Source organism: Aspergillus sclerotioniger, assembly GCF_003184525.1.
Source record: "Aspergillus sclerotioniger CBS 115572 chromosome Unknown BO94scaffold_38, whole genome shotgun sequence".
NCBI classification, from domain to species: domain Eukaryota; kingdom Fungi; phylum Ascomycota; class Eurotiomycetes; order Eurotiales; family Aspergillaceae; genus Aspergillus; species Aspergillus sclerotioniger.
Genome location: NW_020291028.1, coordinates 203,295 through 227,583, shown reverse-complemented (window position 1 = coordinate 227,583; position 24,289 = coordinate 203,295). Strand labels below are relative to the sequence as shown.

At 50.7% G+C, this 24,289-nt stretch overlaps 13 protein-coding genes across 13 annotated transcripts; 8 read left to right on the top strand and 5 right to left on the bottom strand.

The window, feature by feature from the left end:
• Positions 1-127: 127 nt before the first annotated feature.
• Positions 128-1,195, top strand: BO94DRAFT_609184 (uncharacterized protein; the record flags this gene model as incomplete). The annotated part of the gene is made up of 2 exons (XM_025616574.1): positions 128-393; positions 439-1,195. The coding sequence occupies 2 exons, from the start codon at positions 128-130 to the stop codon at positions 1,193-1,195; spliced, it is 1,023 nt and encodes a 340-aa protein (XP_025462764.1).
• A 494-nt stretch (positions 1,196-1,689) lies between these two features.
• Positions 1,690-2,277, top strand: BO94DRAFT_590183 (uncharacterized protein; the record flags this gene model as incomplete). The annotated part of the gene is made up of 1 exon (XM_025616000.1): positions 1,690-2,277. One exon carries the CDS (start codon positions 1,690-1,692, stop codon positions 2,275-2,277), a length of 588 nt encoding a protein of 195 aa, XP_025462763.1.
• Positions 2,278-2,530: 253 nt separating this feature from the next.
• BO94DRAFT_609181 (uncharacterized protein) lies at positions 2,531-3,419 on the bottom strand (the record flags this gene model as incomplete). Its single annotated transcript, XM_025616573.1, has 1 exon — positions 2,531-3,419. A coding segment is annotated over one exon (624 nt), but the record flags the coding sequence as incomplete, so codon positions are not given.
• A 589-nt stretch (positions 3,420-4,008) lies between these two features.
• Positions 4,009-6,281, bottom strand: BO94DRAFT_526681 (catalase; the record flags this gene model as incomplete). The annotated part of the gene is made up of 8 exons (XM_025610359.1): positions 4,009-4,744; positions 4,795-4,990; positions 5,036-5,303; positions 5,345-5,434; positions 5,483-5,607; positions 5,652-5,813; positions 5,859-5,917; positions 5,963-6,281. The coding sequence occupies 8 exons, from the start codon at positions 6,279-6,281 to the stop codon at positions 4,206-4,208; spliced, it is 1,758 nt and encodes a 585-aa protein (XP_025462761.1). The 3' UTR covers positions 4,009-4,205.
• Positions 6,282-6,634: 353 nt separating this feature from the next.
• BO94DRAFT_569497 (short chain dehydrogenase/reductase family protein) lies at positions 6,635-7,902 on the bottom strand (the record flags this gene model as incomplete). The annotated part of the gene is made up of 4 exons (XM_025614741.1): positions 6,635-7,070; positions 7,122-7,496; positions 7,547-7,757; positions 7,805-7,902. 4 exons carry the CDS (start codon positions 7,900-7,902, stop codon positions 6,756-6,758), a joined length of 999 nt encoding a protein of 332 aa, XP_025462760.1. The 3' UTR covers positions 6,635-6,755.
• Positions 7,903-8,214: 312 nt separating this feature from the next.
• Positions 8,215-9,605, top strand: BO94DRAFT_539729 (DUF1769 domain-containing protein). Its single transcript, XM_025612763.1, has 3 exons — positions 8,215-8,664; positions 8,734-9,255; positions 9,343-9,605. The coding sequence occupies exons 1-3, from the start codon at positions 8,493-8,495 to the stop codon at positions 9,576-9,578; spliced, it is 930 nt and encodes a 309-aa protein (XP_025462759.1). The 5' UTR covers positions 8,215-8,492; the 3' UTR covers positions 9,579-9,605.
• A 271-nt stretch (positions 9,606-9,876) lies between these two features.
• On the bottom strand, positions 9,877-10,926 carry BO94DRAFT_477044 (uncharacterized protein; the record flags this gene model as incomplete). The annotated part of the gene is made up of 3 exons (XM_025608624.1): positions 9,877-10,176; positions 10,220-10,643; positions 10,688-10,926. 3 exons carry the CDS (start codon positions 10,924-10,926, stop codon positions 9,877-9,879), a joined length of 963 nt encoding a protein of 320 aa, XP_025462758.1.
• Positions 10,927-11,283: 357 nt separating this feature from the next.
• Positions 11,284-12,474, bottom strand: BO94DRAFT_477101 (isopenicillin N synthase family dioxygenase; the record flags this gene model as incomplete). The annotated part of the gene is made up of 3 exons (XM_025608629.1): positions 11,284-11,997; positions 12,050-12,118; positions 12,163-12,474. The coding sequence occupies 3 exons, from the start codon at positions 12,472-12,474 to the stop codon at positions 11,284-11,286; spliced, it is 1,095 nt and encodes a 364-aa protein (XP_025462757.1).
• Positions 12,475-14,757: 2,283 nt separating this feature from the next.
• On the top strand, positions 14,758-16,062 carry BO94DRAFT_267436 (arabinan endo-1,5-alpha-L-arabinosidase). Its single transcript, XM_025606534.1, has 4 exons — positions 14,758-15,185; positions 15,231-15,707; positions 15,754-15,839; positions 15,889-16,062. The coding sequence occupies exons 1-4, from the start codon at positions 14,919-14,921 to the stop codon at positions 16,022-16,024; spliced, it is 966 nt and encodes a 321-aa protein (XP_025462756.1). The 5' UTR covers positions 14,758-14,918; the 3' UTR covers positions 16,025-16,062.
• Positions 16,063-16,332: 270 nt separating this feature from the next.
• On the top strand, positions 16,333-17,273 carry BO94DRAFT_267215 (uncharacterized protein). Its single transcript, XM_025606533.1, has one exon. It carries the CDS (start codon positions 16,606-16,608, stop codon positions 17,191-17,193), a length of 588 nt encoding a protein of 195 aa, XP_025462755.1. The 5' UTR covers positions 16,333-16,605; the 3' UTR covers positions 17,194-17,273.
• A 247-nt stretch (positions 17,274-17,520) lies between these two features.
• On the top strand, positions 17,521-19,691 carry BO94DRAFT_628258 (Zn(II)2Cys6 transcription factor; the record flags this gene model as incomplete). Its single annotated transcript, XM_025617471.1, has 4 exons — positions 17,521-17,664; positions 17,731-17,767; positions 17,826-19,494; positions 19,540-19,691. Exons 1-4 carry the CDS (start codon positions 17,579-17,581, stop codon positions 19,689-19,691), a joined length of 1,944 nt encoding a protein of 647 aa, XP_025462754.1. The 5' UTR covers positions 17,521-17,578.
• A 531-nt stretch (positions 19,692-20,222) lies between these two features.
• On the top strand, positions 20,223-21,432 carry BO94DRAFT_539721 (short chain alcohol dehydrogenase). The gene is made up of 4 exons (XM_025612762.1): positions 20,223-20,746; positions 20,797-20,907; positions 20,955-20,994; positions 21,052-21,432. The coding sequence occupies exons 1-4, from the start codon at positions 20,339-20,341 to the stop codon at positions 21,318-21,320; spliced, it is 828 nt and encodes a 275-aa protein (XP_025462753.1). The 5' UTR covers positions 20,223-20,338; the 3' UTR covers positions 21,321-21,432.
• A 309-nt stretch (positions 21,433-21,741) lies between these two features.
• On the top strand, positions 21,742-24,262 carry BO94DRAFT_526653 (LipA and NB-ARC domain protein). The gene is made up of 5 exons (XM_025610358.1): positions 21,742-21,864; positions 21,919-22,162; positions 22,216-22,278; positions 22,325-22,636; positions 22,685-24,262. Exons 1-5 carry the CDS (start codon positions 21,794-21,796, stop codon positions 24,200-24,202), a joined length of 2,208 nt encoding a protein of 735 aa, XP_025462752.1. The 5' UTR covers positions 21,742-21,793; the 3' UTR covers positions 24,203-24,262.
• The last annotated feature ends 27 nt before the right edge of the window (positions 24,263-24,289 follow it).

Sequence of the window (24,289 nt, the reverse complement as noted above, 5' to 3'; positions counted from 1 at the left end):
CAGGATGGGAGCAAGAATCAAAGGTCAATGGGATGTCTGATTCCTATAAGGCTGATTGTTGGTGCAACGTTCTTCTATTCAATGTAACTTTGTCCCTCTATATTTCTGCGGTTCTAGATATTCGAAAATGGGTGAAAACATTGTCCTTGACATTCGCCAATCCGATACAGAGGCCAGCATACGGGATGGAATCATCCAAGGGATGTCCAAAAACCCGAAAGAGCTTCCAAGTCTCATATTGTACAGTGCGGAAGGTCTCCGGCATTGGGCGTGTCATTCCAGCGCTCCCAACTACTACTTACGACAAGAGGAAATGCGGATTCTCAAGTCCAAAGGCGATGAGATTGCAAACCGTATCCCCGAGGGGAGTGTGATTGTTGATTTTGGAAGCGCGTGAGTGTAGATGATGACAAACAGCTCAATGCTAACTTTTCAAAGAGCCTTAGAGAAAGTCATCCTTCTTCTGGAAGCCCTCGAGCGACAGGCAAAAGATGTCACCTATTATGCGTTGGATGTCAGCTACTCGGAGCTCGTTTCAACGTTGAAAACTATACCGATGGAGAGATACAAGCATGTCCGCTTCGCCGGACTCTATGGCACCTTTGATGACGGGCTACGTTGGTTGAATGAGGACCCCCATGTTCGCGACTTGCCTCACTGCGTCATGTTCTTGGGCTCGAGTATTGGTAACTTCTCAAAGCCGGAGGCAGCTGGCTTTCTGAGCAGCATTGCAACCAATGCTTTGAGATCACCAGGCAGCTCTCTCCTCATTGGTATCGATGGATGCAAGGAGCCTCTTAAGGTATTGCGGGCATATACAGCAGATGGAGTCGGGGGGTTCACCATGGCTGGATTAGAACATGCGAATTCGATTCTGGAACAGCGACACGTCAATGGCGAGGTCAAGTCCGCTCCTTCAACATTCAACATCGACGAGTGGTATTATTTGACCGAGTGGAATCACCACCTTGGCAGACAAGAGGCTTCCTACATCCCCAAATCGAAAGACATTAGATTGGGAGCTCCATTAGAGGATATAGTGGTCAGCAAGGGCGAGAAGATACGTTTCGCCGTGAGTCAGAAATACGACGCTCAAGAAAGGAAGCAGTTGGTGGATGAGGCTGGCCTTGAAGAAGTTGCGTCCTGGTCAAACCAAGACTGTGACTTAGGTGAGTTCCCAGCACTTTTCTGTTAAATCTCCACTAACTAGGGCTTGCACTAGGATTGTATCTGTTGAAGCTATTACCCAACTGAATGTGTAATCCGGGTCTGCTAGATTAATTGCCCGGTTCACTTCCAAACTATATTTTCGCTGGGCCCACAAACCTGGTTAGTGACAAATAGAGTTATGTCAAAGACGAGAGGTCCCGGACATCTGGAATTAATTTTTAGCAACACATGATTGGGACATTTCATTGGGTCATCTGAACCTGAGTAATCTATACAATAGTGAAACCCTACCTTGGCATCGCCATTCTGACGACATCACTACCTCATGACGGAGCCACAGGGGAAGCAACATGTGGCCTTTTGATTTCCGCATGCAGCAGCATCTATGACAGCCTATACCTCCATACAATCAACAACTCCACACAGAGCCCATGTTTGTATCACCTCCTGTACTATGGTCTATTCCAATCATTGCTAACCCTATGCTTATTACAGCTCCCCCAAACACGGAAAAAGACCATGCCCGACGGCCAAACCCTCTGGGAAACCCTCCAATACAAGCTCAGCAAATGCTCCTGGATCCCATGCACCCGCGATCCCGACAAGCAGCGCGACACCCTCATCTCATTCCTCAATGTAGTCGGACGACCCGAGGACCCGCACGAATGGGACATTACCGAAGCCCGTCGCAAGGTCCATGAAGGACTCGGCGGAGAGAAGCTCAGAACCCAGGTAGAAAACACGAACGAGTGGAAGAAGGCCCAGTTTGCCCGGACCGACCAGCTGCTCTCTCAGCTAGTTCATGACAACCTCCTACACAGTCGGATTAAACCTAAGACTGCGTTCGCCCTTATAGAGAAGAACGTGCAACGCGTGACGTACTTTACGATGATTCTGATTCCCTGGAATATTCTGTTTGATGAATTGACTCGGCCCCCGTTTAATGAGGATTATCTGCCTATTACGTGTTATGAACCGATTTGTTGGCTGCTGGGCTCGCTGTATCGTGAGTATGCTAAGAGTGAGTATTTTGCCTGGTCCCCGGTTAGGTTTGCAATTGCGAGGGCGCTGGCCAGTCCGGATGATGAATTTTATGAGTTTGATTGATGTTGTTGATTGGTTGGGTTGTTTGTATATATGTACTATTATTGGTTTATTCTAGGTCATTCTGATAAAAGTTTCCATTCGACTAGACTAGATTGTTTCTCGATACCAGAGACTGGCGGCCTTGTCTACAGACCTATTATGGTGAAACTTATCAATCTACGTGCACCCCGACGGTTATAGTCCAGGAATCCAGCATGTCCGATCCTCGTGAATTGACTAGAATGCGCTCAAGCCCTGAAGTCCAACTTGCTTCGCACTACCTACCGGACACAGACCATTTTCACGCTCAACACAGTAAAGACAGATAATTCGAACTTCCACACCAAGTTCCGAAACCAACAAGACCAACTGATCCCGGCAAACATTTTCATAACCGATGGAAGAAACAAAAGAACCAGAGCAGACAGACATGACTCAAACATTCCCCACATGCAGTCATTCCCCCAAAGTACCCAGGAAACAACCCAAGCCACATCCAAACCACACTCCAGCCCCTGTCCCTACCCACTCATCATCCATCACAACATCTCCCTCTCAGTACAAGTGTAGTTACTAGTAACCGCAATCGAAGCCCGACGATCACAAGGCGAGGGACAAGCAATCTCGCGCTCACTAGCAGCCCTACAATCCAAAACATATCCGTCCTGCAGTGTCACCGAGGTAGGCGGACCCGCCTGGGACATGGTATCGGGACGCTTGGTGCAGCCCCCGAAGGCGACTTGGCCACGACCGGGGAACTGGGCAGTCACATTGCACAGGCCGTTGTCGTTGTAGGAGTTGACGAGGCCGAGATCGACCCCCGAGCAGGGCGACTGGTTGTCGAACCAGGCGAACCAGTTCGGACCGCGCTTGTTGGTTCCGCAGCCGGCGATGGTTCCGATGTGGAGTTGGGTGGGGGTGCAGTCGAAGGCTTGGGTGGCGGTCATGGTGGCGCCGAGGACGGCGAGGATTTGGAGGAGGTGCATGGTGTTTGGGATTAGATTGAGATTGTTGATGTGGGAGGGTTTGAAGATAGGAAGGTGTAGAGAGGAGATGTTGGTGAGTGATGGTTGGAGAAGATTGGGGGTGGGCGCTGGTCTGTATTTATGCTTGCGGATGAGGGGGGGGGGAAGCTGAGAGAGGTGGTCATATTCTAATAGAAGATGATGCTCTGTGAGTCAATGTGCATTGAGAGGATGGGTGCTCTGGATACTATGTCTAACGGTGGCCATGAAGGTACTGAGTGTATATTGCCGTCGGAGTGATATTGAACTGTTTTGTGGACTATCCAACGATGGAAGGGTATATGAAAGTGAAATGAAAGATTCATTTCTTATGATATTGGTGTTCAATATTCGAGTCAGAAGGATATTCATAGTACCTTATGACAGTCTCTATATCACAACGCAGGTAGAGGTGGGTTTCTCGGAGTACTACACAGTAAGTCAATATTACTATCAGCCTGGGACACAGCTTTCAATGATACTTCTACTTCATGGTTGATGAGGAAGACGAAAAGTGTGCCAAAAGGAATAATTTAGTCAGAGACCCATAAATAAACATCCAAAAGTATGTGGCTTGCTGTCATAATTGCTTGTAGGAGTCTAGACCCAGAGAAAGTGGACGATCGGAATAATCCGACATGCACCTCATGTGCTACAAATGTACAAGCTTCGGGATAACATAGTAATCTTGGGGGACCTGACACACCTGTACCTCGGTGTAACTAGCCCTATGCCCCGTCGGAACATTGCCTACTGGATGGTTGCGTATCTGACCTACATTGTGTCACAACAGCAGTCCGATTGATGACAAGGATTGAGTAAGTCGCCCGCCCAAATGTAGCACAAGGACATTCCAGACTATGATGGTCTTGTTGGTTTGGAATGGCGAAAATTCAGGTAGATTCAGATTAACAACAGCCTAGTAGCCAAACAGCAGACCAGCTATCACACATTGTAAACCGACATAGCAGGACACATACCCACCAGTTTATCCGACTGCAGACTGGGCATGAACTTGGGCTCTTTGCCCGCTTTTTCAGCTCCATTCGCACGCTTCTCCACATCGGCATAACTGAACTTCTTCTGCTGCTCAGGAGGGAGATGATCATACACTCCCTTTGCATACTCAGGCGCAATGCAGAACACCTGTGCAAGATACTTGATCTGAACATCAATAGTATCCACCAGTTTCAGCAGTCGAGCTGTGTTCTTATGTAGATGACGCCGGGCTTTATCGTCCATCACACGGCGATACAATTCCCGTGGTTGATCATACTCTGACGGTTTGCCTTCATGGTAGTAGTGCGACTTTCGACCGACAAAGCTGTCCGAGACTTGGTATGGAGCTTCCGCAGTATCTGGACGGAACTTGTGCACGAAGCTGTTGGGCACGTATTGAGGGTTCATGGCGTGGTTTGCGTCCACGCGCATTTGGCCGTCGAAGTTCAGGCTCGAGTAGGAGGATGTCATGAACGGACAGTTAACTTTACCGTCAGCATGATATGCAAAAAAGAGACTCTGTAAGCTGACTTACCCGGTACTTGATGCAAGTTCACTCCGATCCGGTGATATTGCGCGTCGCGATAGAAGAACATACGGAACTGCAGGAGCGGATCCGGGCTGTCCTCGATACCAGGGACCATGCTTCCCGGCGAAAAGGCCGCTTGCTCGACGTCGCGATGGAAGTTTTCCGGGTTCTTGTTCAGAACCAATCTGCCGAACTCATGCAACTGTACCAGTCAGTCATGCCCAATCTCAGGATGTCGAGAACGAACCGGAAACTGGTCCTTCGGCCAGACTTTAGTCACATCAAAGGGATCGAATCCTAGTTTCTGGGGATCGGCTTCCTCCGGCTTCATGATTTGGACATGAGCAGTCCAGGTAATCTCCTCTCCTTTCTCGATCGCCTGCCACAGGTCACGCTTCGACCAGTCGGGGTCCTCGCCTCCATACTCTAGGGCTTCGTCTGCGTTGAACTGCTTCTGGCCGTGATTGGCGATGAAATGGTATTTGATGTAGACGAATTCGCCGTTGGTATTGACCCTGTCTTGTCAGAAGAGTCTTCTTTGTGGTTTCTAACCTACCATTTGAAGGTATGACAGCCATATCCATGATTGTTCGTCCAACCCTTTGGCGTTCCATGATCGGAAAAGAACATCATTCCCGCGTGGTTGCTGCAGCAGTCAGCTTCACACCCAGTACCTCATCAAGTGAAGACATACCCCTCTGGAGTGTTTGCAAGCAGATCGAAAAGTGAAGTATGATCTAGGAGGAAATTCTTGGGATTGCGATATTGCGAGCGAATGACATCTGGACCTTGAATAGGGTCACGGCAGAAGAAAACCGGCTGTCTGTGTTAGCCAGCTTCACCACGGAGTCTAGGTATCTTACGAAGTTCAATCCGACAATGTCGTAGTTTCCTTCACCGGTGTAAAATTTGATCGCAAAACCGCGTGGGTTCCTCGCCAGATCCGGGAATTCACGACCCAGAGTGACGGTCGAGAATCGAACAAAGACCGGAGTTTTGACACCAGTGGATCGTAGGAAATGAGCCTGTTGGTCAGATCTATTGTACTGAATTCAGAGAAGGTTACCTACCTTGGTAAGGGAAGAGACATCCTTAGTGGTCTCAAAGTATCCAAAGGCACCGCTACCACCTGTCATCGTTAGCAGGTCATCAAGGGACGAAAAGGCAGTCTAACAAGGATGAACCATTCGCTCCAGGTTCTTGGACCGGTTGAATGTCTGTTGCTTCTGGAGAAGGAAAGCATCAGACACAACAGGAATACCGCCTACTGTCTTGCTGTGTGCGGGATCGGGGAATGGAATTCCTTCGTTGTTGGTGAAGTAGGGTCCATCGTCTTCGCGCTTGCCAGGGCCCTGGACACCGGTTATTTTAGCTGCAGTTCTGGCCGGGCCATCGTTTGCGCCCTGGAAAAGCGATGTCAGCTGTGTAGGACGCGGGTCTAGTCCTGCAGCTCCAACAGCTTGTCCGATGATTCCGAGGGGATCAGTTGCCATGGTGGCGGTGATTCAATTGTGCTAACAATTCAGTCTGAAGTCTTGATCATGGATTCAACCCGGCTGGCCGAACTATATACCATTCAAGGACCTCAAATGGACTAGTCAATGATGAAAGCCACAAGGCATCGAACTTGGAATTGGACGTCAATTGATATCCGTGGAACAACAGTAACCAGATCGGCCAATGATAGATGTTGAAACATAAGCAAGATTTGCTCGGAACGCCGTTGTGGTCATCCACATTGAATTGACGGCCCTGATTGGGCCATCTTGACAGTGGACATCTGACAGAAGGTAAACGTATGCCATTTGTGGCGAACGTACATCTAACTATACGTGGTTCCACGAATCAATCAATCAATTGTGCTAGATCTAGAGCTGGCTCAACAGCCAGATTGTACGTATCGCTGACGTCTTCGACAGCAGTCCATGACAAATCTGATTCAACGCTAATAACTACATAGTATGCCCTTATGCACTGGCATTCCAGTCAACAATGGCATCCTCGCCAACCTTCTCCTTGATGAGTCGATGGCTAAGCTCCCACAGTGCAGCGCCTAATGTGGGATCCGAAGCCTGAGCAGACTCCTTTCCAGGCTGTGCAGGGTCATTAAAGTAGTAACCATTCCAGCCCTTCTCTTCAACTTCCGGACTCGTTGCCGCATAGAGTGCACTGAATGATCCATGCTCAACTGTCCGTCCAGCGGCCAGCATCACTGTCGTCAGCAGCTTGCCAAGAAGCCCCGGATACGCGTCCTTCCACTGCTGCTGCATTGCCGTGTTTACCTATATCCTGTTAGCCAGATGCCAGTTGTTCCCACGGGACGACAAACTTACAGCACCCGGATGCACAGAAAGTGCATAGATATCATCCTTGTTAGGCTTGATCACCCGATCCAACAGCCCATACTTCACACCCAAGATAATCGCCAACTTGGTCCGTCCGTAGAGTTCCAGATTGCCCACCTCGGGGTTATTGATCTCCTCGAGGGTCGCGAAATGTACATTCTTCGGCGCCATGCGATGCTGCTCCGATGTTTCGAACACAATCCGCGGCGCAGGGGTATTCGGCAACTTGGATGTCTTTCTCAACAACGGGTATACCAGATTCACAACGTAGAACTGGCCCAGCCAGTTGACCTCGAAATGTCGATCAATGTTATCGTGTGTCTCGCCGTATTGGTTGACGTTTATCCCAGCCGAGAGGATCAACTATCACCATCATTAGTATCCCGCGTCGTTTGTGACTGACAGGGACTAACCAGATCCAATCTATCCTCCTTCTTTCTGAAATCCTCAAACACGTCCTTGATCTGCTTCAAGTTGCCCATATCACAAGGGAACCATTCTATCTGCGCCTTGTCGCCCGCTTCTTTCTTGATTTGTTCGATCGCGGCATGTCCCTGCTCTTCTTTCCGGTTGGTGATGTAGACCTTGGCGCCGTTGAGGACGAATGCGCGGGCGATCTCATACCTGCATTCATCAGCCACTACATCATCATCACAAGGGGAAAGTATTACCCTATACCCAGCGCACCGCCAGTAATGAGGGCGACGCGACCGGTGAGATCATGGATCTCCTTATGAGGACCGAGGATGGGTTGTAGAACTGATTGCATTTTGTTGTTTGGTATTAATCCGTTAATAGCAGACACAGTGAGGAATTGCTGATGAGCGGTATTGGTAGGGTTAATAAGGTTGCGGATGGAGCCAATTGACTTTGCGGCGTAACTATGATATCAGGATAGTGTCACCTCTGGTGCCATGGCTGGGGTGGGTGGACAAACAGGGAAAGCTGATGTCAACACCTTTGACATATGATTAACGATGGCCCTTACCCTTCCTTGGCTTTTGGAGCTGTCAGATCGCGACCGTTGCGATAAACATAGAGAGTTTGAATGTTTGAGGGTTGATGATCACCCGTGTCTCTTTGCCATCATAATTCTGCATAAACCTCTTTCCGATGACTAGCCGGAGTAATGCACTTTATGCCGTATCTAATCTCCCCCACCAACAATCTGCCGCAATCAACTACGTCACCGACGTAACGACTTCAAGACTATCGATCTATCATCCAAACTAGACTTGTCGACAACACCAAACTTCATCACCAATAGTTGCACTGTACCTCTATTACCTCCCTCACAAATCCCCTCACCTTCATACTTCAACATACTCCCCAATAGACCACACAGCACATATCCCAAACATGTTCTCCACCACCACCACCCGCCCCCAAAACCACCGCTTAAAAATCACCGCAGGAACATCCTACGACCCAAGCACCCACCAAACCATCACCGTGAACAGTCCCTCTCCACTACACCTGGAAAACACCCACCTCTCCACAAACCTCTGGGTCCGTATCAAAGATTACACAGGCACATACCCCCCCCTCTTCCCACTCCCCCTCCACCACCACCCCCAACAACACCACTAACAAAAAACAGGCCACCCAACCACCTCCCCCCCCACATCCCGATACTTCACCCACCCCCCCTTCACCAAAAACCTCTACTCCCTAACCTTCACCTTCACGCCCACCACACACCCCATCAACGGGAACAACCTCCTCTTCGGAAATGACTTCGACCATCCGATTCGCTCCTACCTTCCGCCGGGATTCAACACCGCGTTGAAGATTGTCAAGTCGACGTTGGATCCCTCGCTAGAGGGGGATGCGTATGCTGATAAGCCATATTTGTATAGTCCGGGTTTGGCGTCGTGGAATCAGTTTTCTGTTGGTGGATTCGGGGAGGGTGGTGATGGGGTTTGGGGTGCAGATGAGGATGTGATTGTTACTGAAGGGGGTGTTGGGGATGGTGTTGATGTGAGGAAGGGGTATGATATGCCTGAGAGTGCATCGTCGCGGAGATCGTATTTTCTCTCAGAGGAGAAGAGAAAGGAGTTTGTGTTTGAGGAGGGGAGAAGGTATGGGGTTGAGTTTGGGAATGGGTTTTTGGATTTTAATGGTTTGTTTTATTTCCCCCCATCTTCTTTTCCTTTTTAGGGGTGGGGTTGGGGAAGGGGGATGTGGCTGGTTTGCTGATGGGTAATAGAATTCGCAATTCGGATCCCGGGGATCAGTTTTCGTATTGGAAAGTATGTGAGTGAGAAGAATAATGTGTTGAGGTATGTTTTGAAGGATCGGGGGACGGGGGAGGTGTATTTGGTGGTTTGTTTCACGGTGGTTTTGGATGAGGATAGGAAAAATGGGAAGGATGGGGATAATGAGGAGAATGCTGAGGAAGCTAAGGGGGGGAGGGATGGGAATGAGGTGGATGGGGTGGATTAGATGGTTGTGGACTGCTGGCTAGATGGAATGGTAGTCAGCAGTTGCCCGCATCTTTTGTACAGTGTAGGTGTGAGGGGAAATCTGGTGTGGTAGATAGTAAGTTGGAAGCTCCCATCTAGACCAAAAGAGATATCTGCCAGCTAGGGAATAATTTCAAAAGCGGATGAATCCCAACAGATAATACCTGAGATTTCAGAAAGGGCCGATTAGATCCTAGGATTATCATTATCATACTATAGAGTATTATTCATTACTTCAAGTGGACTTCTTCTCAGGGCTGAACATTGAACAACCTGAGCTAGGCTTGTCGGATCGGATGTTCTTCCGGCGCATAGACAGGTCCCATTGCAGCTGTCCGAGTCCACTTGTATGAATCATTCGCCAGGCGACGAAACCCAGCCACTAACAGCGCACTCAGAAAGGCGCAAGAGTAGAAAAAGTACATAATGAATATCCGTGCCTCCAGCGAGCGGTTCGCATAGGCAACCTCGCTTTGGGTCTTAACTACCCAATAGGAAGACTCGACATAGCCGGCGAGCCTGGTGAGAGGTAATCCGAGGCAGGAGATGATGAGGACGGCGAGAGATGAACCAAGTGTCTATATCTGTTAGATCAATAACCAATATTGAACGTCAACTTACCCCCTTTCGTAGGTGGGGTGCTCGCATCATAGCCTTAATCATACTGGCTGCGGCCATTAACATGGCAACCACCTCGAAAGCATAGCACGCTGTGCGAAGGTCCCGCTCAGGTTTGACCAGGTTATAAAAGGTATAGTTCTGTGAGTTGTAGATTCCGTTCGCGATGTCGGTTTCCAGAGCCAGGGCGGCGATGAAAAGGATTCCCAGGAGTGCAAGACAGACAGAGTGAGTGACGACGATTAACCTGTCATTTTGGGCTTGCTGGTGAAGACGTCGACAGATGGGGAGCAGGATCACTGCATAGAGAGCATAATATCCTAGATAATCAAACCAATCTATTGAGATGGTGGTGAGATTGTAGGTCGGTGAATCGATAACTTCGCATTCCCAGAGAGTAATAATGACAATGTATATAATTTGTGAACTGGGGCGTTAGTAATCCTGTCTCGTTCTCAGGAGGAGACGTACATGATCATAGAGTAAATCGAGACACCAAAGAGGAACCATCGTCTAAATGTGCTGGCTCTTCTCTTGCTGGAAAAGAAACGAGTGGCCGCAATAGCAGAAAGGCAGCAGTACACGAGAAAGTAGAGGGCAGAGAATGCAAGAACTATCCTTGACTCCTTGGACGAGAAGGCATTATTTGCGCTACATGTTGAAGCAGCCGACCCGTAGCCGGGGTAGTAGTGCAGACGTCGTCGCTCCATGGTGTTGATTATGGGGAGTCACTGAGTCAACTGCCGGGTAATAGGCAAGGGAGATGATATGTTTTATAGGCACCACTTCAGCCTTATTCATTTTCATGACTGTGCATTAATCTCGGACCAAGGTGCCGACCGAAGCAAGGCGAACCGGGATTGGTTGGTCAACCAGGGCATGACGAGCGAAATATGAGGCCTTTGAAATAGGGGTCGGCTTGAACCAATACGAATGATGCAACCCCTGTCTTAGCGCGGTCTTGTTCGGCATCGGGCGTGCCTTGGACCCCTTTGATGCAGCTGATCCCGCTACAGCCTTGCCAGACACACTACCTCATAGGCAGTTCAACTGAGACATTCGGGTCATTACTTCTCATACTCAGCCAAGGCCCAATCCAACAACTCCGGATACCACCGACGCCCGACATCTTGGTGACTCATGACCCGGTGCACAAGGGTCCCCTCGCCGACATTCCCTCGAAACATGCGATTAAACGTCGCCTCTGCATCCGACCTCACTTTGTCATCTTTGATTAAATTTCTAATATGCGCCGGGATGTCCAGGGAGATGTTCTCCGCCGACAGATCCAGGCTCATCCCCTGGAACACGGGGATGGAAAACCGGGATCCGAGCGGCAGTCCCTGCGCATCCACGAAATTGCCCGGTGCTAAGCTAACGCGGTGAGTGGTGGCCGTGCACACCCCGCCCGTGATGGCCTCAAGCGCCCGACCGATATTGACCACCAGCGAGTCCTGCATGGGCGGTGCGGGGATCCACTCGCCGGCTTTGTTCTGAACTTCCAGTCCTGTATGCGGTGTTGCTTGCAGCAGGAAGGTCAAAAACTCGGAATCCTTGTGGGCTCCCACGCCTTGACCCTCGGATGGTGCCGCGGGAGGGGGATATCTGATCAGTTTGAGCTTCTGTTGGGTTGGGTTTTCGAAGAATTGCTGCAGCGCGGTCGGGGGTAGATCTAGAGCTTCTGCGATCAGGATCCTGAATGCTTCAGCAATCGGACTCATTTCGGCCAGGTATGCCTCTACGGCATGACGGAAGCCCGGGATGGCTGTCTCATCAGGCCACTGCGCCTCATTAGATATTTCGCGATGCAATCACATGATTCAGAAGACGCACCTGATTGGGTCCTCGGATGTTGCGGTACAGAGGGGCGTCGGGAGGGGGCGGAGGCAACTCCGTTGCAAACTACAGGGGTCAGCATGGCGACGGTTGCCGAGGTTGCGACGCACATCGAACTGCTCCCGATAATCGGTCTGACGGGCAGTGGTCTCTGCTCCAAGTCGGGAGTATCCTAGGAAATGTTTACTGTTGACCATTTCAATCTCCACCTTCTTCTCCAGGGGCAGATCAAACAGATGGAATGTCTTGTCGATCAACTCGTCGCGCACCCCGGTCGCGATCGGGGCGTTGACCAGGTAGAAGAAGCCCACGTTGACCAGAGCATTTCGCAGGTCGGAAAGAAATGTGGTTTTGGTGTCAGGAGACGATATCTGGGAGTAGTCAAGGATGGGGATAGAGGTAAATGCAGCTGGGTGAGTCATGATGAAGGTGATGATGAGATGCTCGTGGCCGCGGGGTGGTTTTATCCGAGGCGGTGGGACTCGCGCCATTCACCCGCCCGCTGACACCTTACGACCTTACGATTCAGGACGCATCACACTTCTCTCTCTGTTTTTCGACCTGAAGAATACTTGGTAAGCTTAAAGATCTTACACATCATCAGGAATCTTGTAAAGCATTCGAGATATAACCTGCAAGAAGGTGTTCCTTGGTCCTCTTACTCAAGGTACGAATAAATTCCCAAGTGAGTGTGACATAACAACTTCACTATGGCAGTATGACTGCGGATCCACTCTGTCAAACTTGGGCTCAAACATTCGAGGAGTGGTGGTCATTCCGGACAAGGACACTCGGGCCAGTCAGCACCCACCAAGAATATATTCTGTTAGATCTGGCATCGTGGGAAGTGAATGTCATAGAAATAATCCTTCCTATATACTATATGATCTGCCATGGCATGATCGGAAGTCCTTATTCGGACACTATCAACTTCAGATTGCCTCTGTATACCCTTCACGCACCACATCCCGACGAGATTGTTGCCTCTTGCGTGGATACATGCTTTGACTCCGAGTCTAGTTGGTATGCAATGCGTCAAGTACGGACCTCGACATAGTGGAGCTCTGGCCTTATATTCAACCTAGAATGTCAGCAATAAGCTTTTCTTCATGGACCCCGGGTTATTGCCATATGCGGACCGGTTGACCAAATTCCAAGCAAGGGTGACGGTACGCGACATGGTTTTTCCTGGATAGAATGTTTCTCCATTCCCTCACTGTTAGCTCCACATGATTCTCCGGTTGCTAACGTCCCTTCTTTTAACCAAAACGAGATAAGAGATTGGCAGCACACAAGGTAGAGAAAGTGCCGATCCCGGTGGGATAACCACTCAGGATTGGGTAAGATGCTGATCACTTCCTGAGATGAGAGTACATGGCACATGATCATCTGTCTGCAGAATTCCGTACGGGGTACATATACTCCAGGGGAATATTTCCGATCCGCTAATGCATCTACCCCGCGTTTCCCAGGCCATGCATGCCCATGCGCGTGAACTTTGAAAAAAAACGTGCGCTTAATGAGTGCCGACATGGCAGTGAATAAGACTAGGCAGCGCTAAATTCGTTACAGTGCCATACTGCATGAGTTAACACTCTTGAGATCCGACGGTGTCCGTAACGCGCTGGACGATAGGTTCCCAGCCGATGTGATTGAAGCTATCTTAAGGCGATGATTGGTGCAAGCTTCCTGTCATTCCATACAACGATATACAATTGCACATAATGAGCGACTGGTCGGAAGTTTTTTGTTCCTTTGATCGAGCCAGAGGCGACCCAACCAAAGGATAGGATAGTGGGATGCGCTCATCGTCCACCGTACTAAGACGCGGGGACTGCCGCTTTTGAACACAACCCGCATTCTCAGCTCTCCTACCTCCTTATAATATTTGCTGATACAGACATTGATCAGGTAACAAAGATGGCATGACAGATTGGCTCATCGATCATCCTGAAATGCCCTCAGTCTGTCGGCCGAGTCAATGCCTTTTCGCTTACGGCTCCGCCTGATCACTGCTGCCTAACGTGGTGATTATACCAACAGCCCACACAAGCCCCTATTATCAGAATGGCTGTATCTAGCTTTAGGCATCCTTAATAGCTGGATCAAATCCAACCTTTCACGTACATCGGTGGTTGGATCCTGCAGACAGGCAGCCCACATATATCCTCTTTTAAAGAACACTGCAGTAGGAGGAAAATAAGGTTAGCTTTCTGCTAGATGTGCCGGCATGCCAACAGAATTATTCAGCTTTGCTTACCTGGTATTGAAGCCCATCGATTGCATACATAAACCAGAATTAGTGGTAACAAAAATGCAGGTATGGAGAAGATCGGAAATTACTCCCGCTGTACCCGCTGTATGTTGTGACGAAAACTGCCGTGGCGATACATCTACCGACCGTGTCCCTGCGGGGTCAGCGCTAACGCTGCCATTTAATAATGCTGCAGGATCAGACCCCCAGTAAATCCCGTCACTGACATCATGTCACTTCTATTTGAATTACGGCTGCATACACACACGGTCATGAATCCTTCCACCATTGTATGCCCTGCAGCTTACTCACCTACCTGTGGTGGGTGTGCAGTCTCTCTTGCGATGCTAATGTGCCGATCAACACTATAGGGCTGAGGCTGCAGTGTGGTGCCTCCGGAATATTGCTGTTTCCAATGTCACTCTCAGCACCCACGAAACGACGAAAATAGAACGGAGGGAGCTCCGACCGGCGGAAAACAAATCCACTTTGTCCACGAATGATGGAAGGAGCTTCCCGGTGGAATTCATATCTGCCTGACAAAATGTATAAAAGGCATTGAAACTGGACTTCTTCAGAGGCCATCCACATGTAACATCGGGCTGCATCACCATGTATCTGCTATTATCCGTTGCGTCGGTCCCCCTACTGGCCAGCCTGGTGCATGGCTATGCTGAACCCGGAGCTTGCTCGGGTGTTTGCACCGTGCACGATCCCGGTTTGATTCGAAGGGAGTCTGACGGTACCTGGTTTCGCTTTTCCACGGGAGACAAGATCTCCTACGTCTCTGCATCCTCCATTGAGGGTCCATGGACCAGTGTCGGGTCTATGCTGCCGGACGGTTCGTCGATCGATCTCGATGGCAATGATGATCTCTGGGTAGATTCCCCTTTCTAATGCTTAATCATATGGCTGACAGTCTAGGCCCCCGATGTCTCCTATATCGATGGCCTCTACTACGTGTACTATGCGGTTTCCACCTTCGGGTCTCAAGACTCGGCCATTGGACTTGCGACGTCGGAAACCATGGAATATGACACATGGACCGATCATGGCTCGACCGGCATTGTGTCTTCTTCCTCGAAGATATACAACGCCATTGACCCTAACCTGATCTATGCGGATGGCACGTACTATATCAACTTTGGGTCGTTCTGGGACGACCTCTACCAAGTCCCTATGGACTCCACTCCGACCAAGGCTGCCTCGTCCTCCTACAATCTTGCCTATGACCCTTCCGGGACCCATGCGGAGGAGGCTTCATACATGTACCAGTATGGGGATTACTACTATTTGTTTTACTCGGCAGGTATCTGCTGTGGATATACTACATCCATGCCCGCTGCCGGCGAAGAGTACCATATCAAAGTCTGTCGCTCGACATCACCCACGGGCGATTTTGTAAGTTTTCCTTACCTTGAAAATAAATTGGTATTGATTCGGTCAGGTTGACGCCGATGGTACGGCTTGCACTGATGGCGGGGGCACGATGGTTCTCGAAAGCCACGGGACAGTCTATGGACCTGGTGGACAGTAAGTGGACCTGAAGATAATGCAGGATATCGTGGCTAACTCAATCCAGGGGTGTCTATGATGATGCCGACCTTGGTCCCATTCTCTACTACCACTACATGAACACCACGATCGGGTATGCCGATGACGAGGCGCAGTTTGGATGGAACACAATCGACTTTTCCAGTGGATGGCCTGTGGTCTAAGAGATTGGCGGAGTGGCTGTTACGGGTAGTACACATGTACTCCGAATGTATATATTGAAGCTATGATGGCTCCCAGTCACTGTTCGTATTTACCTGATATCCTGTGGTGGTCTAATGCCTGAGGCCTTTGCCTAGATGCCGCCTTCCCTGCCATGGATGCGCCCGGGCTTCTATCGCAATCCCCGCGCGTGACAGTACACAATACGTTCTCCGCTTTTTTGTAATGGCTCATATCAACCATGATTCTGTCAAATGGCAGCTTGACGAGACATGCTGGATTTGATCAAACTTCTGCTGATGTTGCACAGATGGCACAATGAAATGGAAGCCGGATGGTTACGTTGTTGGCGTGCCAGGCCTCACCTCATCATGACCTGAATATTGCTGCCGCAACTTTCCGCCAGAAGTAGACCTGGTCAGACTCCTCCTTAGATCACATATTTCATTTGACGTCATTCTTTCGAGAGACTTGCCTTTCTGTATTTGCCTTTGCTTTGACTTTCATCTCACTACACTCACTACTCTCACTACTCTCACTATATCTCATCATTCTCTGGGCTACTTCTCTTCTGCTTCTGAAAATGTCTCTAGACGAGTATATCTCTGATCCGCGATTTCTGCAGGAATACTGCATCAGCGAAGATCTGTCCCAACTGAGCATGGATCCGAAATCCGTGCCTCATTCACGTCAGATAAGGCTGGGATTATTCCACCCTCTGGGAAAACCCGACATATTCAAATCATGCTGTCGCTACGAAGGCCGGCATCCGCCTTACCCAGGCATGGTTTTCACGGTGCGAGATCGACAAGAGATTCTCAATCTACAACCACTGGCAAAGATCTGGAGGCAGGAACTATGCAAGGTCCCCCCCTTTTCTCGGGTGATATTCGATCTTACATTACCGCCAAACTGCCGTGACCGAGGAATTGAATGGTATTCATTTGGGCGCCCAAAGTCCTGGCATGGGATTGATACCACCGAAGCCTTTAATCTTGTCAGGACGATTGCTTTGACGACAAGGATGCGGGTGAAGGGGGATGTTTCCTTTCAGATTATTCACGACCAAACCGACCTGAAGGCGATGAAAGAGATAGAACAGCATGTTAGTGCGCTGAATCGAGCGACGTCTACTGAGATGCCAGAGGGGGAGGATGTCTCTATGGATTAGACCGGAAACGAGACAGTGTGTGGAGCTTTAGCTAATTGACAACATTACCTTGTGTGGCTTACTGAATGTCATGTCTTTCCCCAACTGTAGACTTCGCTGTACATATTTCGGGTAATCCTTTATGCTATGCTTCCCTCGCATGGTTCGATCCCCGCACGTGGCCTCGTCTCGAGGGCCGCCGGTGGAGTTGCTGGGCGAATCAGCAACGCCGGCCGGCAGTGGACAAGTGGGAGGCATTCGGCTTTTCTCGCTTGCTCCACTTGGGAACGAACGCCAATTCCGTCCTCGTCGCGACCTGTCACCCCCGACTATCGATCATCCTGCCCTCCATTCCGTTTCTGCAGAGGTATAGGGTCGCCGACCTTGCCCGATAATGTGAGGGACCATGGCCGATGTTACGCAGGGGACCTCGCGTGGCGTTCGGAAGCCTCGCAAATCCCGCGGGCGAGGATTGCGCGCGACCACCGGCTGGTCAGTTCGCTCCCACCTGCCGAACTTTCTCCCCTCTCAGCATTCCTCACCTGCTGACTGCCGCAGCTTGATTTGCAAGCGTCGTCACGTCAAATGTGATGAGGTGCGACATTTCAACATGAACCACCCACTGAACATTCCTTATTGCTGACTGGTCACAGGCTCGTCCACAATGCGGTCCTTGCGCCAAAGGTCATCGCGACTGTGTCTACGGGTCGGATGATTATTCTACCCCCAGTGCAGGGGGGGTTGGCACACCTGTCGCCGCGCACTCTTCCCCTTTCCCACAACTAACCTCGCAGGTACAGCTTCACGAGCCTCTTCGAGTGTTGATCGATGCCTGTCAACATGAACACGCAGCATCCGACCGCCAGCCAGCATCCGTCACAGCATCGCCAGGGGTTCGACACAGCCAAACCCTGACTCCCGACATTGGTGTCAACCACAACCATCGCGTATCATCAACCACTCCAGCCAACGACTTTGCTCCATCTCCAGCGACAGATTCTTCGGTATCAACCAGGCTTGCTCCATTAAGCTGGTTCGAGCTCTTGGCTAATGACGCAGTGAACGCGGATCGAAACTTTCTTCTCTCACCCCTGCAGCGAGACCCCAATCCAGCATGTCAGACGCCAAACCCCCACTTGTCCAACTCGAACCTCCAGCCACACTCCATTAGGGAACATCAGAGCTTCCAAGCAGCCGCTTTTGAACGGGATCCAGATATCGAAAATAGAATCCCGCAGACTTCCGATGGCCAGCCAAAGCTCCTTCCCGATCATCCCTCGTCCTGGTGTACCCCTGCTCCAATCCAGTTGACCGATCAAGAATACCAGATTTTCAATCACTTTGTGAAGAATATGAGTAGTTGGTATGATTTTTTTGACCCGACCCGACAAATCTCGACCAAGATCCCACAATTAGCCTTAAGGAACATCGGTGTGATGAAGGCGCTGCTAGCCATGTCGGCACGTCATCTGTCCATTTGGCATGCCAACAAGGCACAGGGCCGCGGTGCTGGGGTCGTTCGACACCGGGACGATGGGAGAAAAGTGGCGGAGTTCCCGGACGTTGATCGCAACAGTGCAGTCCAGTATTACTATGAGACCCTGCATTACCTAAACAAGGCCATGCAATATCCCAGCTACGCATCTAGCCATGAGATCATATCCACGGCTCTGTTAATTAGCACGTATGAAATGGTGGATGGGTCGAACCGAGACTGGGAACGGCATCTCAAGGGGGTCTTTTGGATTCAAAGATACCAAAACAACGATGGCGAATGCGGCGGACTCCGCCAGGCCATCTGGTGGGCGTGGCTTCGGCAGGACGTATGGGTAGCAATGCGAGAACGTCGTCGCGTATTCAGCTTCTGGAGACCCAAGCGACACATCTCCACGCTGGAGCCCACGGAACTGGCAGGGTTCGCTTCTTACCTGCTTGCACAATGCGTGAACTATGCATCACGTGAAGAAGCGGCATCGAAAGATATTCAAAGCCGCCTGGAACGAGGCAACGAGCTACTTTACATGCTGCAGGAATGGCAGGACTATCTGCCCCCGGAGTTCAGCCCACTTCCCACTCCACAGCATACAGACGTGTTCCCACCGATATGGGTGCACCCTGCATCATATGCGGCCGCTTTGCAAATACACAGTCTAGCTAGAATCCTGGTGATATCGCACCGTCCGTCGGTGGGCGGCTTCCAAGATTACCGGGCTGCTCAGAAGCTGCTCACCACGTCTGTGAATACCATTTGCGGGATTGCCCGAACCGTAAGCGAGGACGATCTGGCTGCAAGCTTGATGTGCCTGTATTGTGTATTTGGGGGTAAGATGATTCTTTCATTAGATGACGGTCGCTGATGTTATGCAGCCGGAATGAGTGTCCATACTCCGCATGAGCGAGCTGCGTTGCTCGACCTGATTGGTGTTTTTGAGCGGCGGGTGTGTTGGCCGCGATACTCGTTGCGGAATGATCTCGAGTTGAAATACCAGAAAGATGGACTTTCTGTATTTGCAGTATAGCATTGGTCCTGATGAGCTAGTCGGTCTGAAGTAGTCAGCACACGAGGGATATTTGTGCTGTTATCTGGCAGTGATCAAGAGCCTTGAGCTCTACTTCATGTCAATGCTGCGCAACGGTCCTGCCAAACTATTAGCAGATATACGGACCATGATGAGAGCAAGATCTATTTGGATTCTGGGCAGCCTGCGATCAATGTATTCTTACGAGCCAATGAACGAACCCAACCACATTTTGGACCTGTTTCATACCTACTATGCGGGCGCATCTCCCCAAAGATCTGCTTCCCTGACCATATGCACCAGGAAACGATCAGACCACCCATATTCCACTAATACATGCAGTCTTGCAGGGATCTGTTGCACTTATTACTGGCTGTAGATGGGTGAGCATCCTTCCGACGGATGATGAGTTGTTCACTGACTGCAGGTGCCTCGAGCCGAGGCAGCCCCTCCAGAACTCAACTGGCCGATCTCCGATCGCGGGGAATCCACGTTATATATAGCACCCATGTTGCAGCTCAATCAAAGGAGGGGCAAGTTCATCGTGACGTCAAATTTCCACCTGTGACCCTGATCGCCAGATATAAATCCAAGGCCTCCTTATCTATCAACATCAAGAACACACCAAGCAACACAACTACACCACAATGTCTCCAACCCCCACAGATACAGCTGCCCCCTTTCAAAACACGATGCCCTCCCCAACCTTCACCTGGCAAATCACCCTCGCCGAAAAAATCATCGCCATCACCGGCGCCAACCGCGGCATCGGTCTCGGCATCGCCGAAGTCTGTCTCGCCAATTCCGCCAAAGCCATCTACTCACTGGACCTGATGGAACCGGGCGAAGAAACCATCGCCCTTCAATCCCGATTCCCGAATTTCCGATATATCCACACGGATGTGACCTCCGAGGAGAGTATCGAAAAGGCCATCAACCAGATCGTGGAGGAAACGGGACGCATTGATGGTCTGGTGGCCAATGCGGGAATGACTAAACATCAACCGGCGCTGAAATTCGAGCGGCCGGAGTTGGAACGCATGTTTAATCTTAATGTGAGTGTAGCGAGAGGGCTGGTGTGATATTCAGGGGCTGATGAGTGTAGGTATTCGGCGCGTATTTCTGTGCGCAGATCGTCGCGAGAAAGTTCATCGAGCTGGGTATTAAGGGCTCGATTGTTATGACGTCTAGTATGACGTCTTATCGTCCGAATCGCGTGAGTATGGTTCTACTCTAGGAGTATGATGTGTATTGACTTGTCAGGCTGCCCCCTCTGCACCGTACGGCGCTACCAAAGCCGCAGGTAAGTGGTGGCTGTTCCTCCAACCACTGCAAGGCTAACGGGTATGTTTAACTTCAGTCCGAAACATGTGTCATACCTTGGCAATGGAGTGGAGTAAACACGGCATCCGCGTGAATAGCATCTCCCCCGGTTTTGTCCGCACTGCCATGACATATTACATCGAGAGTTCTCCAGACTGGGATGCTAAAATGGAAAACTACGGCGGGATGCCTCGGCTGGCTGATCCGCGTGAGTTAGGAGGCGCGTATGTGTATCTGCTTAGCGATAGTAGTTCGTATACCACTGGTATTGATATTCCTATCGCGGGGATTGTTGGGGCTTGGTAGGTAGGATGTTTGCATTGGTTGGGTTGGCGTTGATTATCCACCACCACCACCACGATAACCTGCGGAAGCATACATACATACATACATACATACATACATACGCAAAATTACGATCTGATCAATGATGAACTCACACCAAGACAGCAGCCAAGAATAAGCTGCATGGCATTCCGCGTGCTATCTCGTATTCCCTGACCTATCGGGAAGAGAGGCAGGGATGTGACCTGCGCCTCACTTCACCAGGGTTCACTCTTCAGGAACAGGCTGAGTGCTCACGTTACTGTCATCGTATTCATGTGTATTAGGGAAACTATAACCGATTGGTTAGGGCTTTCGTATTCTCCAGGGCTCGTGTCTCATGATATGAGGTCCTAATGCCCTTTTCTCCCGCGGTGTTGATCTTCTCTTTCACCCTGACCAAGTCATCACATCATCGCTACATTCAACCCACAGTATACTCCTCCGCAGCAGTAATGGAAGACACCTCCAGACACGAGTTCCCATTCTTAGAAGAGATTTACTCCCCCGAGCAACCTAAAGTCGAGTGAGTGCTGTCCACACCACAGTACTGTCCTGAACAGTTTGTTAAATATCCTAGTTTGGTCTTCGTGCATGGTCTAAACCCCCGAGGGAAGAACGACCATCCCTTTGAAACATGGAGACACGAGAATGGGACTTTCTGGCCAAGGGACTACCTCCCCCAGGATATCCCCCAGGCCCGGATCTTTGTCTATGGGTATAACTCGACCATCACGAATCCGCAGAGCATGTCCACGGCTAGTGTCAAGGATCATGCGAATACGTTGTTGAATCTGCTGGACTTGGAGCGGAGTCCACAGTTGGTATGGGCCCATCATATTCATAATCGAGCATACTGTTTTCTAAGGCATTGCAGAATGTGCGACCGCCAAAGATCATCTTTATCGGACATAGCTTAGGCGGCTTGGTTATCAAACAGGTATGTCCTTTCATTGACAAACCCCTCAAGCTAATCAATCGCATAGGCTTTGTTGAACGCACACGAAGACCCCAAATACACCTCCATTCGCAACAACACCTGTGGGCTGGTATTCTTTGGCTGTCCGCATCGAGGCACCAAAGGGGTCGAGCTGGGCAAAATCGCTGCAAAAGTGGCCCGGTTTGTCGCCAAGGGACACGCTAGTAACGACCTCCTCGATTGTCTAGAGCACAACTCGCTATTCACCCGGCAGATGACAAGCCGATTTTCGCATCAGCTGGAGGATTATCGGGTGGTCAGCTTTGTGGAAGGCAAGGAAGTCTTCTTGGGAGGTGCCGGTCCGGCATCGGTGAGCCATGTAAGTCTCATCGAGATCTCTATCTCAACCACTGACTGACAGATTCAGTTGGTCGTAGATGAAGAATCGGCCGTGCTTGGACTCCCTGGTCAGCGGGAAACCCGGCTGAAACTCGACGCCGACCATTCACAAATGTGCAAAGTCGGCAGCCGAGGCCCGATGTACAAGTTAATCAAGGGCAACATCAAACAAATCGCCGATCAGGTGCTTATCGCCGACCAAGGGTACATTCCGCAGCCTTCCACAGCCTCTCACCCCGCGCCTCCCCTCCCCCCGCGTCTCCCAGTGAATAGCAGCATCCCATACCCCCCACCGATCACCCCCCAACCCACAACCAAGCGAGTCATCGGCGTTCTCTACACCGCAGTCGACAACGATGCGCGATCAATCCAAGCAGCAGAGCACAAGAACAACTGGCGATGGGACGAGGCTCGGAGGCTAGAGTATGCCATCTTCCAGGACCATTTGCGATCGCTCGGCCCCGACCACCACAGCACCCTGGAGATCGGCTACAATCTGGCGGAAATCGACCTCGAGTCCGGATACTTCACCAAGGCATCAGAATGGGCACAATGGGTCGCTGCTAACAGCCAGCGGGTGTTCGATAAGCGACATCCTCTCGCGATGAAGGCCGAGAGTATCATTGGGGAGATACTCTGCCATCAGGGAAAAGGCCAGGAAGCTGAATCGGTGTGTGCGAATGTGCTCGCGCGCCAGCAAATGACTATCGGAGAAGATGCCCTCGATACTCTGGACACGCGTCGCCGTCTAGCTGCCGCATATAGTGTCCTGCAACGACGGGAAGAAGCCGTACAGACGTCGGAAAAGGTTACCGAGCGTCTGCGCCAATTGTTAGGGCTTAACCATATTCGGGTCTATGCATCCATCCTCGACACCGCAGAACAAATGCTGTCATGCCGATCCAATAACACCACCGAATTGATGGTGATGCGATTCAACCCGGAGATCGACCAGCTCGTGCAGGCGATCACGCAGATCTCCTGCGAGCTGACCGAACTCCTCGGCCCCCGCCATCCTCTCAGCATTCGCAGCCTGCGCCTGCAGGGGGGGATCCAAATGCTGGAACCAAACGGCACCACAACCGCCTCGGAAACCTTCCGGCGCGCGCTAGCCAGCGCGGAGGAGTACCTTGGACCGGATCATCCCGAGACGATGAGCACCGTGGCTCTGATGGGGGTCATGTACGCGACGCAAGGGCGCAACCGCGGAATCTGGGCCCCTCACCATCAATCCAACACCGATCAGGCGACGCCATGGCTTGTCCGGTACCTCACTTGGGCGGAGAACCGCATGGGGGTGGGCTGTCCCGAGGTGCAGTCCACGCTGAACATGCTGGCCAAGTTGCACATGGAAGGGAAGAATTACGTGGAAGCGCAGGGGTATTACGAGCGGTTGGTTGCATCATACCAGCGGAGTCAGACAGCGGTGCCACAGGAGGTGCAGACCATGTTGCAGCTGTGTCGGATGAACACGCGGTATTTGATGCCGCAGCGGAGTAGTACAGGAGGACTACAGAGTTTGTTGTCGTCATTTCAACGAATGTGATTGGTTTGTTTTCATTAACGTCATAGCATAGCATGCATAAATAATTATCCAGCTCCACCCAATTCATACCCTCATTGTGAAGAAGTG

Bases quoted from the DNA above. Each gene is read 5' to 3' on its own strand.
- BO94DRAFT_539729 (XM_025612763.1), top strand. From the start codon at position 8,493: ATGTTCTCCACCACCACCACCCGCCCCCAAAACCACCGCTTAAAAATC. The intron at 8,665-8,733 runs GCACATACCCCC...AACAAAAAACAG, and splicing joins CCGTATCAAAGATTACACAG to GCCACCCAACCACCTCCCCC. The intron at 9,256-9,342 runs GTTTGTTTTATT...GATGGGTAATAG, and splicing joins TGGGTTTTTGGATTTTAATG to AATTCGCAATTCGGATCCCG.
- BO94DRAFT_267436 (XM_025606534.1), top strand. From the start codon at position 14,919: ATGTATCTGCTATTATCCGTTGCGTCGGTCCCCCTACTGGCCAGCCTG. The intron at 15,186-15,230 runs GTAGATTCCCCT...CTGACAGTCTAG, and splicing joins ATGGCAATGATGATCTCTGG to GCCCCCGATGTCTCCTATAT. The intron at 15,708-15,753 runs GTAAGTTTTCCT...TGATTCGGTCAG, and splicing joins CATCACCCACGGGCGATTTT to GTTGACGCCGATGGTACGGC.
- BO94DRAFT_267215 (XM_025606533.1), top strand. From the start codon at position 16,606: ATGTCTCTAGACGAGTATATCTCTGATCCGCGATTTCTGCAGGAATAC.
- BO94DRAFT_539721 (XM_025612762.1), top strand. From the start codon at position 20,339: ATGTCTCCAACCCCCACAGATACAGCTGCCCCCTTTCAAAACACGATG. The intron at 20,747-20,796 runs GTGAGTGTAGCG...TGATGAGTGTAG, and splicing joins AACGCATGTTTAATCTTAAT to GTATTCGGCGCGTATTTCTG. The intron at 20,908-20,954 runs GTGAGTATGGTT...TTGACTTGTCAG, and splicing joins CGTCTTATCGTCCGAATCGC to GCTGCCCCCTCTGCACCGTA.
- BO94DRAFT_526653 (XM_025610358.1), top strand. From the start codon at position 21,794: ATGGAAGACACCTCCAGACACGAGTTCCCATTCTTAGAAGAGATTTAC. The intron at 22,163-22,215 runs GTATGGGCCCAT...AAGGCATTGCAG, and splicing joins TGGAGCGGAGTCCACAGTTG to AATGTGCGACCGCCAAAGAT. The intron at 22,637-22,684 runs GTAAGTCTCATC...TGACAGATTCAG, and splicing joins GTCCGGCATCGGTGAGCCAT to TTGGTCGTAGATGAAGAATC.